Below are 19,253 nucleotides of genomic sequence, written 5' to 3'. Positions count from 1 at the left end.
TCCAGAGAGTCCACGGGGCTTAAATCCGGAGAGGATTGATGAACTATAGAATCCCTTCCCCCGTCCGGCAAAGAAACAGGCTCGATATGAGCAGCAGGCTGGCACTCCACATGTTGATACAAAATGGCGATTGAGGCATCGGGAGGGGGGGGGTGAGGAGTTGCCATGGGAATGGCAAAGTCCTTCTGTGCCTGGCTGCTGCAAGCGGGAGAGAGAGAAAACTGCTCTCTGCTCCTTCCCCCTAAGCTGCCGGTCCTTGTCCAGGGTACTGATTAATAAAAAGTAAAAACCTTTCCTCTTTTTTTTTTCAGACAGCTTAAAGTGCCAGAGGAATTTTACTTCACGGACAACAAGAGACCAGAGGCATGAAACTTCTCAGGGGTCTTAACAGGGGAAGGACTGGACCACCAGTATCACTCCAGAACCAGGCAAGAGGCCACCGGGAAAAGGGTCCTAGGCAGAATAAATCAAGGGGCCAGGACCCCCCTAGACCGAAGCAAGAGTGAAGAGTCAGAACAAAACTGCTCCTGATGACTAGACTTCGTTTTCTTTTTAACTTTTTAAACACTGGGAATTAAACCAATACTTGCTTGATCCTTTATAACTAGAGAAGGAGGAAGAAGAACTTCCACAAACCAAAAACTGCTACAAAGAAAGGGAACCACAAGTTCTGCTATCTGCATCTGCTGGAGACAGAGAAATACTGAAGGGACGCAGGGGGAGCACTGTCCTGATATAGGATACCTTTGAGTTTTTCTCTGTCTCCATCTGCTGGAAAGGAGGCTCAACCCACTGTCTGGACTGATCTGGGTACGTACATGGAAACAAGTTATAATGCTAAAATAAAGAAGCAAAAAATACCGCAGGCCATGGAGAAAGAGAAAGATGTTCTACCACTGCAGCAGAAGAAAGACTGAGGAGGCTCACATGGCATTGGAGTATGGTAAGACCTGTGCATGTTCAGATTTCTTTCTGATCTTAGAGAGAGAACATGTTCAAGCTTGTGCCATTGGAAGATGTCACCCACTTGTTTCGCTGTTTTTGACTTGCTTGTTCATGGAAAAAATTTTAAAGTGAGACTAGATACCATGTGAACATCATCCAGATGACTCTGTGTATTTTGGTCTTGCCTAGGAGCTTATTCTGCTAGCCCTGGGTTTGTTAGGAGCAGTATCACCTAATGATACCAAATTATGTGATGAAGATTCGGTTCTACAGATATTCACCTACTACAAGCAAGATTGATACATCTACATTTCATCTGGAATTGAGGCTGGATTTCACTCCCAACCTTTTGAATTTAAATGTCCTATTTTATGTTTGTAATTCTCTTTAAATCTGCATAAGTAATTGCACAGGATCTCAAATCTGCTGTAAAGATGACAATGCAGAAATTAAGATGCAACGTCTGCATTTATTTATTGTATAGGAAAGAAAAGACAAATAACCTGTAACAAACATCATTTCAGGCTAGTACAAAACCCAGAAAAGTTAAGACAATATGGGCATATTTTTAAATACTGGTATACATTCCCCTATTCCCATCAAAACATCAGAAAAAACTTCAGCAGCATCTTTTTACCAAGGTGAACATAATATTTTAAAATAGTCAAGATGGCAGGGCTATTGTGTCAAAAAGATATTTAAGTAAAACATAATAATACAGCAACTTAAAATCCTAGCAAATGAGTTAATGGCATGAGAAAGCAACCTGTTGGTGGATTAGCTTGTAAAAGGACTATAGTAGTAACAACTTGATTCAGCTCTAGCTGCTTAGTACCGAAGATTATGTAATGATGATGAGACATTCACTGGACGATAAAGAGTAGGCTGAAAACCCTGAGAAGCAACAGGGAGAAGCAAGAGGCTACTCGAAGGATCTCTTCGGCAGCGAACCATGGCTTCTTTGTAATTCATCTTTTCTTGGGTGATGGGATCAGTGAGATCTCTCTCATACTCTGACTCATCTTGGAGCTTCTTGGCCATATCATTATTGAGTATGTTTGTCTCAACTGCATCAGATACTGGGATTCGACCTGTCTTTTTGGGATCTATCAGTCCTCCAGTTAGGTGCTGGACTTCCAAATAGGGAAATGCAGTTTCTTTGGTCATCCATCCTTTCTGCACTGCTTCACCCACAGACAGTCTCTTCTTTGTCACAGGGTCTTCAACCCCTGTAAAAGCTTTCTGTGCATTCAGTAGCCTTTGTGTATTGGTGTTATCAATAAGTCCTCTATCAATAGCTTTGTAGACAGAATATCGATCTTTTGTTATTATATCTACTATGCCTCCAGTTGCAGCCTGAGCCTCAAGTAACTTCTGAGCTGTGATTGGATCCAGCATATTCTTTGCCACTGCACTTCTAATGGTGTACTTTGTGTCTGTTGTGTTGTCATACACACCAGCTATGGGAAAAGTGTCATCATAGAAGTTCTTTGGAGAACTTTGTGAGAAGAAACTATTGGCCTGTGGACTAGTTGGTGAAGAAAGTGGTGACCTAGAGCCAATGATGGACCCAATAGATAAAGATGAAGGCTTGGATTCACCTGCTACTAACAAAGCAAACTCAGATATTGGGAGCCTGCCATCCTTGTAACGCTGAAATTCTTCTCTGGTGATCTTTTTTGATCTTAAAGCATCTTCAATTGAATATTGCTTTCCACTTTTCTTATCTAGAAGAACTGAAATTTCACCACTAGACCCCATGGTTGAGATTTCCTCCCAGTCACATTCCAGTTCTTGCAGTTGAATATATTGATTTCTATCTATAATGCCTCTCCTGTATGCTTCATAAGGAGACATATCCAGTCCTGTATCTGGATCTAAAATAGAAATTTTAGTGGATACATTTGTCTCTCTCATTTGGGTTTCCTGATTAATTTCCTCTCGGTTGACCTTTGATTGGAGATCCCTGATGGTCCTTTCCTTTTCATAAATCTGATCTTTCTCCTTAAGGATATCTCCTTCTAGAGATGATAGCTCCTGTCCTAGCTGCATCCTTTTTAGTCTGTCAGACTCTGTTCTTTGTGTAAGTAGCTCTGATTCTTTGCTAAGGAACACTGTATTCTGTTGCTTCTTTCTACCCAGCTCCCTAAGATCATTTTCCAAAGAAGATTTCTCCTGGAGTGCCAAGTTTCTGCCTCTTTGGAGTTCACTTTCCTCTCGAGACCAATTTCTCTTCATACCTTCTGCTCTTTCAATCTTGTCCTTGAGCCGCCTTATTTCTTCCTCAGCATCTTGTCTGGAATTTCGTTCTTTATTGTAGAGTTCTCGTACACGTATGCGCTCATTTTCTAATATTTTGTCCTTCTCTACTCTGATGACCTCTTTGTAAATGGTCTTCTCCAGGGATTTTTCTCTCTGTAACATATCAATTCTACCCTGAACGTTTTTGCATTCCCTCTGTAGGTTCAAAAATTGACTTCTCTCATTGTCCAGATCCAAACGCATGGTACTAGCAGATTTCTCAAGAACTGGATCTTTTTCTATCTTGACTACTTCTTCCATTACAATTTTCTCTTGCACAGGGGGAGGGCTTTCTTCAATTTCTTTGATTCTCAATGTTATTTGCCTCAGTTCTTTTTCTGCAGCAAGTTTCTTATCTCTTTCTTCCTGGAAGTTAAGCATTCTCTCTCTCTCTTCCACTAGAGCTCGTAGTTGTTGTACGTCACGCTCTAGTCGACGTCTGTTACCAGTTTCTTCATCCAAACTTATCTGTAATCTGCTATGCTCCTCTCTCAGTTTTGGATCCTTCTGTAACAGAACAACTTCCTGAAGCACCACCTTCTCTTCAGGCTTTCTCCTTTCCAACAGCATGTACTTATTCTGCAAATCATAGACAACATCCTCAACCTCTCTTCTCCTTTGAGATTCATTACGCACTTCTTGGCGCAAGCGGTCTGCTTCCTTTTCTAAGAGTGGGTCATTTTCATACTTAACAACTTCCTTATTGACCAATTTGGTCTCAACTTTGGACCGTTCTCTCTTCCATTCATCCCGGTCAATACGAAGTTTAGGAAGTTGTTCTTGGTACCTATTACTTGTAGTCACTAGTTCATTCCGCTGCTGCTTCAGTCTTTCAATTTCTCTTAGAATTTCTGGACTCTTCTCAAGCTTCACAACTTCCTGGACAACCTCCTTATACTCCACAGTTGGTTTCTCAGACCTAAGTATGTTCAGTTCAGTCATGGACACATTTATTTCCCTTTCATAGTTTGTTCTCTTGCTAGAAACATTTTGGAGCTCTCTCTTGAGACGAGCTATCTCCTTTTCTGTTTCTGGATCTACTTGGAAAGTCTCATTGACTCTTTCTTTAATTTCTACTTTTGGTTTTTGTTTCTCCACAACAGTATATTTGGTTTGCAATTCGGTCAGCTCCCTAATTAATGTCATGCTCTTTTTCCTTTCTTCTTCAATCAGTGTTTTAAGTTTAGCAGACTCTTTCAGAATCTCTGGATCCTGTTCCACTTTCTTCACTTCTTTCACAATAACTTTAGGCTCTACTGATTCAATCAACCTTTCTAGCTCATCTGTTCTGTTTCGCAGTTTAATTATATTTTCCTCTACAGATTTTCTTTTGAATGTCTCATCATCAATTTGCATCTGAAGAGTCCTGGAAGCTTTTACCATTTCTGGGTCCCTTTCCAACTTCACTACTTCTTTCACCACCACCCTCTGTTTAATATTTGGCTGCTTTTGCTCTAAAATTAACACTTCTCTTTTGAGGCGTTCAAGCTCGTTGGATAGAGATGAGTTCTCTTCCCTGAGTAGCTTGATTTCCCTGCTTAAACTGGCAGCTAAGCTGTCAAGCTCTGGATCTCTTTCAATCTGCGTAACCTCTTTTGTGAGAAGCTGAGGCTTGAGGGTTTTCCTCTGGTTCTCTAGTTGGATAACCTTATTATTCACAGCTACTATTTCTGACTGCGTATTTTCCCTCTGCCTGAACTCATTCTCAACTTGACGTTTCAGCGTGGACACGTTGCTCTCAAGGTTTGGATCCCTGTAGTACTGTACCACCTCCTTTTCCTCCACCCTTTCAATGGGCCTTTTAGTCTTCAGAAACAGAAGCTGTTTCCGGTGCTCTTCCAACGCCTGCTGAACCTCTGCAACTTTATCTTGTTCTTCCTTCAGCTGAGACTGCAGTGCCTCAGTGTTTCTCATGGACCTCACATCATTTTCAGACCTGAGGTTCTGCTGCGTAGCCATCTGCACACCATCGACGACGTCTGTCTGCAAAATTAAAACAGCAATAAAAAAAAAAAGTGTCCGATAAAAGGAAGGAAGGTAATTTTATTTCTATAATTCTATGATCCTGAGATTTCTTAACTTCTACTACAGGATGGCCAGAATTAAAGAGCTGTCTCATTCTCCTGACCAGTGAGGGAAACCCCAAGCACTCAAACACAAGAAGTGGTGCACAGGGTCTGGGACTCACTGGAAGGCCTCGCCTTAAATGGTGCCAGTTACTGTATATTTAAAAAAAAAAAAAAAAAAAAAAGGAACTTCAGAAGCTCTGTGCTCTATGAAAGAAAACAAAATGAAAAGTTTAGAAACTTTTACAGCTAGATAAGACAGAAACCATGCTGATGACAACTGCTCCTTAAAGTAATTGGAGGCAGTCACTCCATTCTGTCACGCAAATACATTACTACACAAATAAAAAAAGCTATTACTACTGCTTCATAGTTCCTTGAAAATTGGGTAATATTACTTAAGCATAGTTTTTTTTCTGGGTAGAAATTTAAAAAAAAAATGAGCGGGCCCACGCCCCCATGTGCGAAGCCCATCACATAATCTGGTGCCTATTCCCGGCTGCAATCTCCGGTGGGGGTGGCCTCCGGTGGCAAGCCGCGCCACAAGGCAGCTCACCTTCCGCCCCCTCACGGCGGCCCGATGCATGCAGCGGCGACATGGCCGGGCGGGGGATGAGCAGTCGCAGCATGATGACGTTGCAGCCTGTTTAAAGGGCTGCAACATTTATTTATTTATTTAACACTTTTTTATACCGACCTTCATAGTAATAACCATATCGGATCGGTTTACATAGAACAAGGGGTATAACTGAAGCAATAAATAAAGTAATTAACAATAGAGGTGAATAAGGCAAAGTTACATTGAACAAGGAGTAAAAACTTGGAAGCTTAAATAGCTGGAAGAAAGGTAAAGGCAGGAGGTAATTATAACATAATACAATAAAGAATATGGGTTAAAGCTTAAGGTGCTTTAACCTGGAAGTGCCAGAGTCCATCGTTCGAGAGGATAGAAGACCATACGTCCAGGTGAGAATAATGACGACTAGTGATTGTCTGGAGGATCATCGAAGGCTTGGTGAAAGAGCCACGTCTTGAGTTTTTTCCTGAACGTTATGAGGCAGGGTTCTAATCTGAGGCTTGAAGGGATGTTATTCCAAATAGATGGTCCTGCTATTGAAAAAGCTCGGTCTTTGGTCGAGGAGAGGCGTGTGGCTTTGGTTGGGGGGAAATTCAGAGTACCTTTGTGAATATCTCTAACATGGGAGCAATCTGGCCTCTTCTTCGCGGCCAGCATTTCTTTCACATGGTGGGTGTGTCGAGCGAATGGGTGGGGCAGGGGAGTAGACGGCCTGCTCTAGGGGAGCCCTTGTCGCTCCTTTGGGGGCGAGAAGGGGGGCCATTGGTGGTCGGCCCAGCTGTGGAGGGTTTTCATTGTCCTGACGGGGAGAATCAGGACCTTTTTTTGTAGCAGATTGGCCGGCCCGGAACAGAGTGGGTTTGGGGAGAGGGAGAGTGGCAAAGGGGCCTTTGTCTTCTAGGCTCTGGGGGCCTTAGTTTGGAGTCAATGGTGGTTGGGGGTGGCTCCTCTGGTTGGGAGTGGACTGGTACCTGGGGTTGCGGGTCAGGATGATCCCAGTTGTTTGGGTTGGGCTGGGCTTTAGACCCGAGGCGTTGGGGGGCTGCCCCCCCCAACTCCTGTTTCAGGGGTGCTCTTGAGGTTTGGTGTGTTGAGAGGAGGCTGGGGGTGGGGAGCTTCTTTCAGGTGGGACTCCGGGGCTGTCAGCAGCTCAGCGGAGGGACCCCCGCTTTTTTCTCTCTCTGTTCCCCTGCCCCCCCCCCCCCCCCCCATTTGTTCCCCTCTTCTCTTTCTGCACAGATGTAAGTTTAAAAAAAAAAAAGAAGGAAGTTTTGTTTATACCAACCAGTGTTGGGAGGAGGGGCCGTGACTTGGCCAGGCCACTACCCCTCCGGCACTGTAGTGGCTCACAGTGGTCTGGGTTGGGAGATATGTTCTTGGCCTGGTGGGGTGGTGTCATCCTTGGGATTGGAGCGGCGGGCTGCAGGGCTGGAGAATTGGAGGTTCACCTCTTGCTGGTGCTCCTTGTGCCCCTGGCGGGTTACTTGGGGAGATGTCATCTTGGCATAGGCGGTTTTAGGGGGGGGAGTGTCAAGCCCAGCTGCATTTTGGCCCCGTCTGGCTCCCTTGCACGGCTTTTTGGCGGGTCCATGAGTGGTTTTAGTTTCGCGTGTGGATTTTCCATGCAGAGGAGAGGCGGTGTGTGGATGAGTTCCCAGGACGGGGGGGTGCGCTCGGTCTGGGGGGTGGGGTGCCCAGCTGCCCTTTTGGTCTCCATGTGCCTCCCGTGTTGTTTGGTCATGCAGGTAGTTGCCCTGGGTGGCGGTGGGGTTGTCGTTGGCTGCGTTGGGCTTGTGTGGGGTTTGCACCCAGGGTCCTTGGCCAGTTTTGTGGGGATTGCGATCACGGGTCTAGTGGCGGAGGAGCAGTTTGGCGCTTCATGGGGCATGTGGGATGGTGATGGCCGACTGCAGCCGGTGGTGCGGTGCATTCCCTGTTGATTTGTGGCGGTCTCGGTGACTGAGCGGGAGGTCTCCATCCCCCGCACCGTCGGGGCAATGGGGTGGTGTGTGGATCACGATATGTTTGCCCCTGGCTATTCCCCCATATGTTCTTCACTGGTGGGGGGGGGGTTGTTTAGTGCCTGCTCAGCTCGGCGGTCTGCAGCTCAGACATTGGCACGTGATATGGGGCAGTTGCTGGATGCAGAGGCGTGAAGCTAGTTGCCTCGGGGATGGGTTGGTTGGCAGCATGCGAGTGTACCACAGGCTTCTTTCCAGGGGTCAGCAGAAGAAGTTAGGAAGAGGGGGAGAGAGAAAGGGTGGATTGGGTTTCTAGCGTGGGAACCGCATAGGATATTTTAGACACAAGTTCCCTCCCCCCCCCCCCCCCCCCCGACGTAGTCTGACACGGTCCGCTGGGATCCTCCGGAGCCAAGCAGAGCCCCTTTGGTCCATTCTAATTTATCCCAGCCGTGGGAGAGTCCACTTAAGTCACTGAGAAGAAACAAAAGAGATCAGGCCTTGACATATGCTGGATACTGAGGGCAGGGGGAGGAGAATCGACAAGAAGGAGAAACAGAGGAACGAGACGGGGGGGTAGGGTAAGAAAGATTCTGACATAATTGGCAGGATGCGGTCATTCCAAAAATGGTCAGTGTATTTGGTCGGACGATGCCTCGCAATCCGGCCCAAGGCCGAGTGAACGATCAGATCCCCTCGGAATCCCACTTGTTACTGTTTGCCTCCTTGATCCTGTAACCATGGCGCCCGCACAGCAAGGATGGACAGTTGAGCCAGCGTTGCGGTTGTTGCTGCCATACTCAAGCAGCCTTCAAACACTCAATTTTTCCATTTCAAAGGCACCTTCTATGGCGATGGGTGTATGACAATGCAATGTTCAATTTTATGCCCATGCTTAGGAGCATTCAGCGCCTTCCTACGCGAGGACCAGTGAGGCATTGCACCTTGCATCCTGACGACATCATGCTTAAGGGAGGAAAGGGTGCACCAAAGGCTCTCATTTATACATTTTTTGCGAGATAACCTACAGGTTCAGCGCCTCTTGCCAGTGGACAAGTCTGGCGCGCAGTAGCCGCCCTTGTCTCTGGGGGATCGAGTTTGTTCCCACTCAGGCGAGCCTGGACCCCTGAGCTATGGGTTGACGTGACTGGCCAGTTTGGTCCAGGGCACATGGGCCCCTCAAGAGCAGCCGGCCTTCATCAGGGGTTTCTTTTCAGGGGCGGGAATCTCCTGCCCTGTGTAACCCTCTCCATGTGGGTTGGGTTTGCTACCACCTCCGCCGGTGGATGGCCCAGGCCACCGGGGCTGGCTTGTGGTCTGGCCCCTCAAGGAATTTTGGTGGGCTTTGGCATGGCTTCATGGAACGGTCTCCAGCAGTGGCCTTCAACGGTATGCTTCCGCTGTCGTATCGAGAGACTTTTGCAGTGGTGTTTTGTTTGTGGGATCCTGCTGCACTGTATGTTGGTCAGACCACAAGGCAGTATTCTCTGTGCTGTTCTATCTTTATAGTCGCTGTGCACACTGGGCAGGACATGTAGACGTCGAAGGGCAGTTTGTAGGGTGATGGTTCAGTGATAGATCAGTTGTCTGACAGCGTAACTTGCTCAGGGGCATTATGGCACGGGAGGGACATGTTTTTCTCGGAGCACACTGTGAGATGGTGAACCCGCCCTTTTCCTGCGGGCGGTCCCATCGCAGGGAGCTAGTGTCGCATGTGGATCTAATTGCATAATGCACGCCGGGCAGCGGGAATGTCTGGGAGCCTGGCTCATTCGTAGCTAGCCGAGGCAGTGTCCTTCTCCAGACTAGAAGCAGGCTGCCCAGGAAATTATTTTGCTGCCGGGGGGGGGGGGGGGGGGGATGATGATGCTGGGCGATGCCGGTGAGTCCCTGGCCTCTGCACAATATGCTGAGTTTGAAGATACACAATGTCACACTGTTCCTTTGTGTACTGGCTGTCGACAGAGTTCACACCCTTCCAAGTTCCCATTTATGCTTGCATTCCTTGGAGCATTACGCATTGGCGGCTGGCAGTGCCATCATGGAGCGCTTCACAGATCTTGTCGGTCCAGGACTGAACTAGAGGCTGTTTTCAGGTCATCGGCTGGACAGCTGTTAGCTGTCTGGTGGCAGCTATCCAGCTGTAGCCACGACTCCGGGTTCCCCCTTCAGGTCTCTGTGCTCGACCTCTCGTGCAAAAAGGGGTGGCTGGTTCACGTTTCACCTTGTGGGTCCCTTATCAGGCAGGTGCCAGTTTCGGCAGTCTTCAAGAGATGCCGTGCTATATGAGCCACAGAACAAATGTTGGGTTCAGGGCTGAGCAGCGAGCAACAAAGAATACCATCGGCGGGGACTGTGTCACCAGGACTTGTTGGCCCCGTTCGGCAAAAGACTGGACTCCCCATTTGGCGACTGGACAGTCACCTGGCTTGAATGAAGTGAGTGATCGGGAAGTCCTGGAGATGGTTACCTCCCGGAGGGCAGGTCCTAGCCTTGATGTGGTGGGTTCCAGGCCGGAGGTGGCAGGCATGCGCCAGCTGAGCGCTGCGCCGAGCAATGGCATAGTGCGATGGCCGCTTTGTGGTGACATGCCTAGGGACCAGCCTGTTACCCTGCCAGGGCGGTGAATGGCGAGATTTGCCCCTCCAGATGCACCACATGATATCGTTGCGGCAACAATCTGGGAACCATGCCCAGGCACCTGATCCTGGACCATAAGGAATGACTTCACGATCATCTGGTACATACGGCACCACATCAGGTTAATGGATCTGAGATAATCCCCCCCACCCCCGCTATTCCTCGTACAAAGTTGACAATGCAGGCCGTGGACTAGGAGACATAAGTTCCAGGGGATGGTTGTTGGAATTGTCGGTGGCCGCAGCTAGTTTTTTGTTTGGGGGTCATGAGGCAAGGGCACACCCTACCTCATGCTTGTGGTGGGTTGCCTGGGCAGGTAGGGGCATTTTGGATGTGGTGCTGGTGGGAGTCACGGTCCAGGTCAGACTTGCGCCTTGGGTGGCGTAGGGACCGGTGTTCCTACACCAGGGGGGGGGCCCTTGCTTGGGGACGAGGCAGGGGCCCGGTGCGATGTTGCCCTGCTAGTTATTGCGGCAGGCAGTGGTGAGGTGGTTGCCTTGCTTTGTTATTGTGGCGGATAGCAGAGGTGGGCATGTAGCCTGGTCTTCAGGCAACTGACTTACTGGCTCGGGTACCAATTCATAGAGGATTATATATATGTATATTGGAGAAATTACTTACCTGATAATTTCGATTTCCTTAGTGTAGACAGATGGACTCTGGACTAATGGGTGTTGTGCTCCTCTGCTAGCAGATGGGAGATGGAGTCAGATTTCAAAGCTGATGTCACTCTAGATATATCCCTGTGGTAACCTCAGCTCTTCAGTATTTTCTTCGAAAAGCCATTGTGGATATATCTTTGCATAAATAATTTGATTAAACATGAGTAAAACTTAAACTGGTTCAACTAATTTCCAAACTGGAGACCTACCAGTGCACTCAACCAATTAACGCCGACACAGGACAAACTGTGGGTGTCTTGAACTAGAGGTAGGCCGCGGGTTACCCATATTTGCTTAGTCTCGAGATTTGTTATCAGAGGTTCTCCTTTTCCGGGGCAGCCGTGGGCGGGATGCTGAGTCCATCTGTCCATATTAAGGAAAACAAAATTATCAGATAAGAAATTTCTCCATTTCCTGGCGTGTAGCCAGATGGACTCAGGACCAATGGGATATACAAAAGCTTCTCCCAGACAGGGCGGGATGCTGCCCGTGGCCACTTAATACTGCCCTTTGGAAAGCTGTGTCTTCTCTTGCCTGAAAATCCAGGCGGTAGAACCTGGAGAAGGTGTGTATGGAGGACCACGTCACTGCCCGACAGATCTTGGTGGGCGACAGCAACTTGGTTTCTGCCCAAGAGACTGCCTGGGCCCTTGTAGAATAAGCCTTAACCTGTAGAGTTAAGAGCTTTCCTGCCTCTATGTAGGTTGCCTTGATTACTTCTTTGATCCAGCGGGCTATGGTTGCCCGCGAGGCCGCTTCTCCTTGTTTCTTCCCGCTGTGAAGAACGAACAAGTGATCATTTTGCGCACTGGTTCTGATCTTTCCAGGTATCACATCAGGAGCCTACCGACATTTAGATGGCGAAGAAGGCATGAGTCTTCCAAGTCCTTATGTTCATCCAGAGATGGTAGCGATACGGTTTGGTTCAAGTGAAACTCTGAAAGCACTTTTGGTAGGAAGGAGGGGACAGTGCACAGTTGTATGGTTCCAGGCATGAACCTAAGGAACGGTTCCCGACAGGATAGTACCTATAGTTCGGAGATGCAATGAGCTGAACATATTGCTACCAGGAATGCCGTCTTCAATGTTGAGGCGTAGTGACAGACCGCATTTTGGTCTGAAGGAAGCCCCAGCTAGGAAGTCTAACACTAGATTGAGATTCCACAAAGGCACTGACCACTTTAAGAGTGGTTGGAGTTTAACCCCTTTCAGGAAGCGGGACAAATCTGGATGGGTTGATAGCTGGATACTGTCCACTTCTGCTCTGAAGCAGGCCAATGTGGCTACTTGGACCTTGAGGGAGTTGAGAGACAACCCTTCTTTATATTGTCCTGTAGAAACTCCAGAATCAGGGGAATCTTGGCTGTCCAAGGGAGAATCCCACAGTCCTCACACCAGGCTTCGAATACTCTCCAGATCCGTATGTACGACAGGGATGTGGAGAACTTGCGTGCTCGGAGCAGGGTGTCAATCACGGCCTTAGAGTAGCTGCGCTTCTTCAGGAGAGGATAGGCTTACTCCTCTGCTTAGGTAGTCTTCCTGTAGCCACCCCTGGAGCTGAGAACATACCTCTGCAGGTAGTTGGAGGCGAATTGAGTAGTTGTTAGACAGTGGGTTCCATTGTGACAGTAATGTGCGCTGGAATGGTCGCATATGGGCCCTTGCCCACAGGATGACCTCCAGGGTTGATGCCATGAGGCCGAGGACTTGAAGATAGTCCCATACTTTGGGGCGTGCATTGGTCATCAACCGTTGTAATTGTTCCATCAGTTTCCTTCTCCTTGGAGAAGGGAGGAAGACTTTGTTCTGTTTGGTGTCGAAACGGGCCCCCAGGTACTTTAGCAACTGAGAGGGCTGCAGACTGCTCTTGCCCGTGTACATGACCCAGCCGAGTTCCTGCAGTAGGCTCTTGACTCTGCTGGTTCACCTGCCAGCTCTCTTCCGAAGACTTTGCCCTGATTAGCCAATCGTCCAGGTAAGGATGTACCAAGATCCCTTCCTTCCTCAGTGTTGCCGCCACGACCACCATGATTTTGGTGAAAGTTCTGAGGGCGGTTGCTAGGCTGAAGGGTAGCGCTCAGAACTGGTAATGGTGACCCAGTATCGCAAAGCGCAGGAATCGCTGGTGATCCTGATGGACTGGGATATTAAGGTAGGCTTCGGAAAGGTCCAGGGAGATTAGAAACTCTCCCGGTTGTACTGCCATTATTACGGAGCAAAGAGTTTCCATGCGGAAGTATAGAACCCGCAGATGATAGTTGACGTTCTTGAGGTCCAAGATGGGCTGGAATGATCCTTCCTTTTTGGGAACGATAAAATAAATGGAATAGCGCCCTGTATTTTGTTGGGGTGTGGGAACCGGAGTTATTACCTTCAGACTGAGTAGTCTTGTTAGAGTGGTTTCTACTGCCAGTCTCTTGGAGTGGGAGTGGCAGGGTGACATCATAAATTTGTCTCGAGGGATGCTGTGGAACTCCAGAGAGTAACCTTCTCGAATAATGTTTAGAACCCATTTGTCTGACGTTCTCTCAACCCATCTTTGGTAGAAGAATAATGTTTAGAACCCATTTGTCCAACGTTCTCTCAACCCATCTTTGGTAGAAGAGGGCAAGTCGAAGGATGTTGAGATCTTTTATTCCTATCTTCCGGTAGCCGAGGCACTGGGGATTCGCCCCATTTGCTGGCTAACTTTTCCAATTCGCTTCCGAACACGAGAGATCCTTTAAAATGCATTCTTGTGAGATTTGCTTTAAATGTTGCGTCCGCAGACCAATTCCGTAGCCATAGTTGTCTTCTGGCTGCCACTACTGAGGCAACTCTGGAATTTGTTGCCAGAGAATGTGGTTAGTGCAGTTAGTATAGCTATGTTTAAAAAAGGATTGGATAAGTTCTTGGAGGAGAAGTCCATTACCTGCTATTAAGTTCACTTAGAGAATAGCCACTGCCATTAGCAATGGTTACATGGAATAGACTTAGTTTTTGGGTACTTCCCAGGTTCTTATGGCCTGGATTGGCCACTGTTGGAAACAGGATGCTGGGCTTGATGGACCCTTGGTCTGACCCAGTATGGCATTTTCTTATGTTCTTATGGCCCCTGGCTGAGGTGCGCACCAGGTCTGAGCTTGTGTCCGTGAGGAAGGCTGCTGCAGGTTCTATCATCTCACAGGTATAGGTTCCGGAGTTATTTGCCTCTGTTCTGTCTATCGGTTCCCGACGCCCTCTCTCTGCCCTCCTTACTTCTTTGGCGCCTCCCTCTTCGTCCGCGGGAAGATTGGCTGCCGCGGCGTTCTTCTGCCAAAATTCTCCGGTGTCCCCGGACCAGCTGGACGCTGCAAACCACCATGTTTCCTGGAGGCCTAGGGGCGCATACGCGGCCCCGACTGAGTACCGGCGATGGCGCGAACCTCGGGGGCGTCCCCCGAAGATGACGTCACCCGCGACGGATATATAAGGTCTTAGAATTTGCTAACAGATTGAGTTAGCAAGGAATGACTACAGACTCGCTTCGACTTTCCAAGCTACTCTGCCTTCTTGGAGTTAGCAAGGGTTACACTACCTAAGCTATTCTGCCTCCTCGGACTTACTAGGGGTACCCGCTCCTCGGGGGCCTCGCTCTCTCCTTTGTTTTCAGGTGACAGTCTGGAACCGGTACTCGCTCCTCAAGGGCCCTCGTTCCCAGACTTGCTCGGTACTCTCTTCTGCCTGGAAGACATCACTGCCAACTCTCTCAGAGCTTTCCCTGGAACCAGGTACTCGCTCCTTGAGGGCCTATACATTCCAGCTCCTGGGCTTCTATGAGACATTGTGTGAGTGTTACCATCTGGTTCAGTACATGAACTCTGCATACCCTGCCTACTCACTATATTTCAGTTTCTCTATGGCTCAGCCTCCAGGGATCACTGTTCCAGTATCTGAGGGACTACAGCCCAGCCGGACATTCCAGCTCACTACTGCCACCTCTGGTGGTTCAGTATACTGTCTAATAAAAGAACTAGTGTGTGTCTGTCTCCATACTCTGAGCCTGACCGGTGGTCCCTCTCGGGATCTTCCCCCGGGGGCATAGTCATCTGCCACCGGTCCAAGGATCCACCCACAACTCTCCTAAATAACAACAGATTGCTATCTCCAAGCATACTGTTAACTCCGAACTGAACAGCCTCTCTCGAGAGAAGGAGCAAGCAGGAACATGACACCAGTGTGCAGCAGGAAGCAATCTGCAGTGTCATTGCTGTTGTGTTGAAGGTCTGCTTAAGGATGGATTCCAATCGTCTGTCCTGAGTGTCCTTCAATGCAGCCCCTCCCTCAACAGGAATCGTTGTTCACTTTGAGATGGCACAGACCATAGCGTCCACTTTCAGGAAACGCAGGCATTCCTTGGTCGCTGTTTCTAGAGGGTATAGGGCTTCCAAGTCCTGACCCCCCCTTTGAAGCTGGCCTTCGGGGCATCCCATTCCAGGTCAATCAGTTTCTGGATGGCTTCCATCATTGGAAAGTAGCATGAGGCCTTACAAAGGGACACCAAGATGGGTTCTTCTTTGGTTCTGCCATAGGGTCCATGCCAGGAATACCCAGCATCTTCAGAGTCTGGGAAACAAGGGCTGGTAATTCGTCCTTGTGGAAGAAGCGAAGCATGGTTCGGTATGGTTCCATTCCTGGAGGGATTTCTCCTTCTTCCAGGGAATCACTCATCATCTGAGGTGTCTGGGTCCCTGTTAGGGAAGTTCTTGGTAGAGATGTGAATCATGTCCTCGATCGTCTTAACGATCGATTTCGGCTGGGAGGGGGAGGGAATCGTATTGTTGCCGTTTGTGTGTGTAAAGTATCGTCATAATCGTTAAAATCGTGAGCCGGCACACTAAAACTCCCTAAAACCCACCCCCGACCCTTTAAATTAAATCCCCCCCCCAAATGCCTTAAATTACCTGGTGGTCCAGCGGCACACTAAAACCCCATAAAACCCACCCCCGACCCTTTAAATTAAATCCCCCACCCTCCCGAACCCCCCCCCCAAATGCATTAAATTACCTGGGAGTCCTCCATAGCGGCGGTCCGTGGCTAAATCGGGGGAAGGGGGAGAGCACGAAAACCGGCACACTAGATCGTGAGGTCTTCAGCCGGCGCCATTTTTCAAAATGGCCGCCGCAAAATGGCGGCGGCCATAGACGAAAACGATTCGACGCAAGAGGTCGTTCCGGACCCCCGCGGACTTTTGGCAAGTCTTGTGGGGGTCAGGAGGCCCCCCCAAGCTGGCCAAAAGTTCCTGGGGGTCCAGCGGGGGTCAAGGAGCGATTTCCTGCCGCGAATCGTTTTCCATACGGAAAATGGCGCCGGCAGGAGATCGACTGCAGGAGGTCGTTCAGCGAGGTCCGGAACCCTCGCGAGATTTCCGGACCTCGCTGAACGACCTCCTGCAGTCGATCTCCTGCCGGCGCCATTTTCCGTACAGACAATGGCGCCGGCCATACGCGTATGGCCGGCGCCATTTTCCGTACGGAAAACGATTCGCGGCAGGAAATCGCTCCTTGACCCCCGCTGGACCCCCAGGAACTTTTGGCCAGCTTGGGGGGGCCTCCTGACCCCCACAAGACTTGCCAAAAGTCCAGCGGGGGTCCGGAACGACCTCTTGCGTCGAATCGTTTTCGTCTATGGCCGCCGCCATTTTGCGGCGGCCATTTTGAAAAATGGCGCCGGCTGAAGACCTCACGATCTAGTGTGCCGGTTTTCGTGCTCTCCCCCTTCCCCGATTTAGCCACGGACCGCCGCTATGGAGGACTCCCAGGTAATTTAATGCATTTGGGGGGGGGTTCGGGAGGGTGGGGGATTTAATTTAAAGGGTCGGGGGTGGGTTTTAGGGGGTTTTAGTGTGCCGGTTTTCCTGCCCTCCCCCCGATTTACGATTTTTTGACGATAAATCGGGGGAATTGGTATTGTATCGTGGCCCTAACGATTTTTGACGATTTAAAATATATCGGACGATATTTTAAATCGTCAAAAAACGATTCACATCCCTAGTTCTTGGTTAGGCGAGGCATGTCTTGAGGCATCCGAGCCGGGCCAGGAGGATCTTGTGCTTCTGGCACTGGTTGAGCCTGGGGCGCAGCTGGAGCTGATTGCTCCTGGACGAAGGCTTGCAATCCTTGGAAAAATTCCAACCAGGAGAAGGTCCCTGGGTCCTTGTTAATCACAGGGGGAGTTGGAGTAGGGGCCCCAGAAGTGCCCTCCTGTGGGGAAGCCATCTCGGAGATGCAAAGTTCCGGGGAGTTATCTTCAGTAGTTCCGGAACCATCTCCCGACAGTAAGGGACCAGGCTTTGGTTTCCCCTGGGATTCTTCGCAATGTTGACACAGGCAAGACTCCAACTCAGGCTGCGTGGCTCTTATGTGGCAGGCTGTGCAAAGAGAGTGCCTTCTGGCCTTCTTGGGTGCTGGTGTCATTGTCTCTATGTAATTGCGCGCGTGCAGTTGTAAATGTGGCTGTGCGTGTAGTTGTGCGCACGGGAGTGCTCAGTTGTGCGCGCCGGGTGCACTCAGTTGTGTACGTCTCAGTTGTGCACGCCGCTGTGTGTGTAGCTGTGCGCGCAGCTATGCGCGCGTCTATATTGAACGTGCACAAGTTAGGCGCCTCAGCCGCCCAGCCTGCCCTGCATGTACTGCCGGCCGAGAAGGGAAGATGGCGCTGACGACCCCCGCACATAAGATGGCACCCCCCGAGGGTCTTCACGTGTGTGGACCCTTGCACCGGATCGGGGCCTAGCCCAAGCAAGGCTGCTCAACCCGATCGGTGCTCCCTTCTAACCTCACTGGGGATGGATTCGGCATGGTAATCCGAGCTCTGGAGACCTGAATTTAAAGATTTTTCCCTTACCTGGTCTCGGCGCTTACCGATTGTGTGCCAGACGGTCTCCAGCTGCGGGGGGAGAGGGAATTACCTTCACCGCATCGCTTGTTTCTGCACCCGCTGCCTTTCAGCCTCACTGGGGCCTAAGTCGACGCCGGGAACCGGCTACCGGACCAAGGCACACCTCTGAGGGATATCGGAGATCACCTCAGGAATTCTCGACTGGGGGAGGGACCCTTAGGTATCACCACAGGAGAGCAGGGCTTGATATTCCTTGAGGTAAATTTGCTTCTTCTTTGCTGTAATTCTTAACACTAATCTAGTGTGTGGGATAGTGTCCGCATCTGCTAGGAGACTGAGAGATACTGAAGAGCTGAGGTTACTGCAGGGGTATATCTAGAGTGACGTCAGCTTTGAAATCTGACTCCGTCTCCCATCTGCTAGCAGAAGAGCACAATACCCATTGGTCCTGAGTCCATCTGGCTACACACTAGGAAAACTGTTAATAAAGCTGTGGCCTTTTCCTCCAATATCTGTCTTTGTGGTTATTCTGTTATATTAAACTATGTATACAGGTAGGGTCACAGGATATTCAGAGGTGATTGGGAATGGGAGGGATGCGGATGGGATGACACTACAGTCGCGGCTGCCAGAATTACAGAAAATATAAGCATATAAGAATTTAACAAACACAGTTTTAGATTCTGAAGCTGTTCTTAAGTTCCAGTGCTACTTTTAAACAGTGAGAAACTTGTTTTTGATCTTGGCGTCTGTTGTGGAAAGAACAAATCCGAGATAATTTTGCATGATTACACAAAAGAAGAGCCACAAATATTTACATAAACAAACAGTCAGCTCTTCTTTAAAGTGGCTACGTGTTACTCTGCAGCACCGCTACAGGCTTGAGAACACCAGTTATTAGTTCAGCACTTTCTTTCCCCCTTTATCCTGACCACATGTTGGCAATTTCCCAGCTCTGTGTCTGCAGGAAATATTCTCATATTTGCTTCTAAATCATGTACCTTGTCCAAAACGTTCTTGGCAAACTGCAACTGATTTAGGTGCTGCTGGTTTTCCACTGCAGTTTCAGTGTAACGTTTCACCAGGTCTTTCTCCTAAATGGAAAAAAAAAACCCGCAGGTGGTGGTAACAGGATAATTGTAGTAGTTCACGACTCACATACATTCTGAGAGCACTGCGTGGTTCTCAATTTTATATCTGACTGAAGTGCAAGAGCCAAGGCCCTCTCCACAGAGAGAGTTGT

At 49.0% G+C, this 19,253-nt stretch overlaps 1 protein-coding gene across 3 annotated transcripts in view; it reads right to left on the bottom strand.

Annotated features, from left to right (window-relative positions):
- Positions 1-1,394: 1,394 nt before the first annotated feature.
- EVPL (envoplakin) overlaps positions 1,395-19,253 on the bottom strand; it is a 119,049-nt gene continuing 101,190 nt past the window's right edge. For all 3 annotated transcript variants that reach the window (XM_029600465.1, XM_029600464.1, XM_029600466.1), the window contains 2 exons: positions 19,012-19,104; positions 1,395-5,229 (listed from right to left, as the gene is read on the bottom strand). In XM_029600465.1, the coding sequence (XP_029456325.1) occupies positions 1,774-5,229; positions 19,012-19,104 (3,549 nt within the window). In that variant the 3' untranslated portion in view covers positions 1,395-1,773. The remainder of the gene's footprint in view (positions 5,230-19,011; positions 19,105-19,253) is intronic.

This window comes from Rhinatrema bivittatum, chromosome 4, assembly GCF_901001135.1.
Source record: "Rhinatrema bivittatum chromosome 4, aRhiBiv1.1, whole genome shotgun sequence".
NCBI lineage: Eukaryota > Metazoa > Chordata > Amphibia > Gymnophiona > Rhinatrematidae > Rhinatrema > Rhinatrema bivittatum.
Note: the sequence above shows the minus strand (reverse complement) of the source record. Positions and strands in the feature narration are given on the sequence as shown.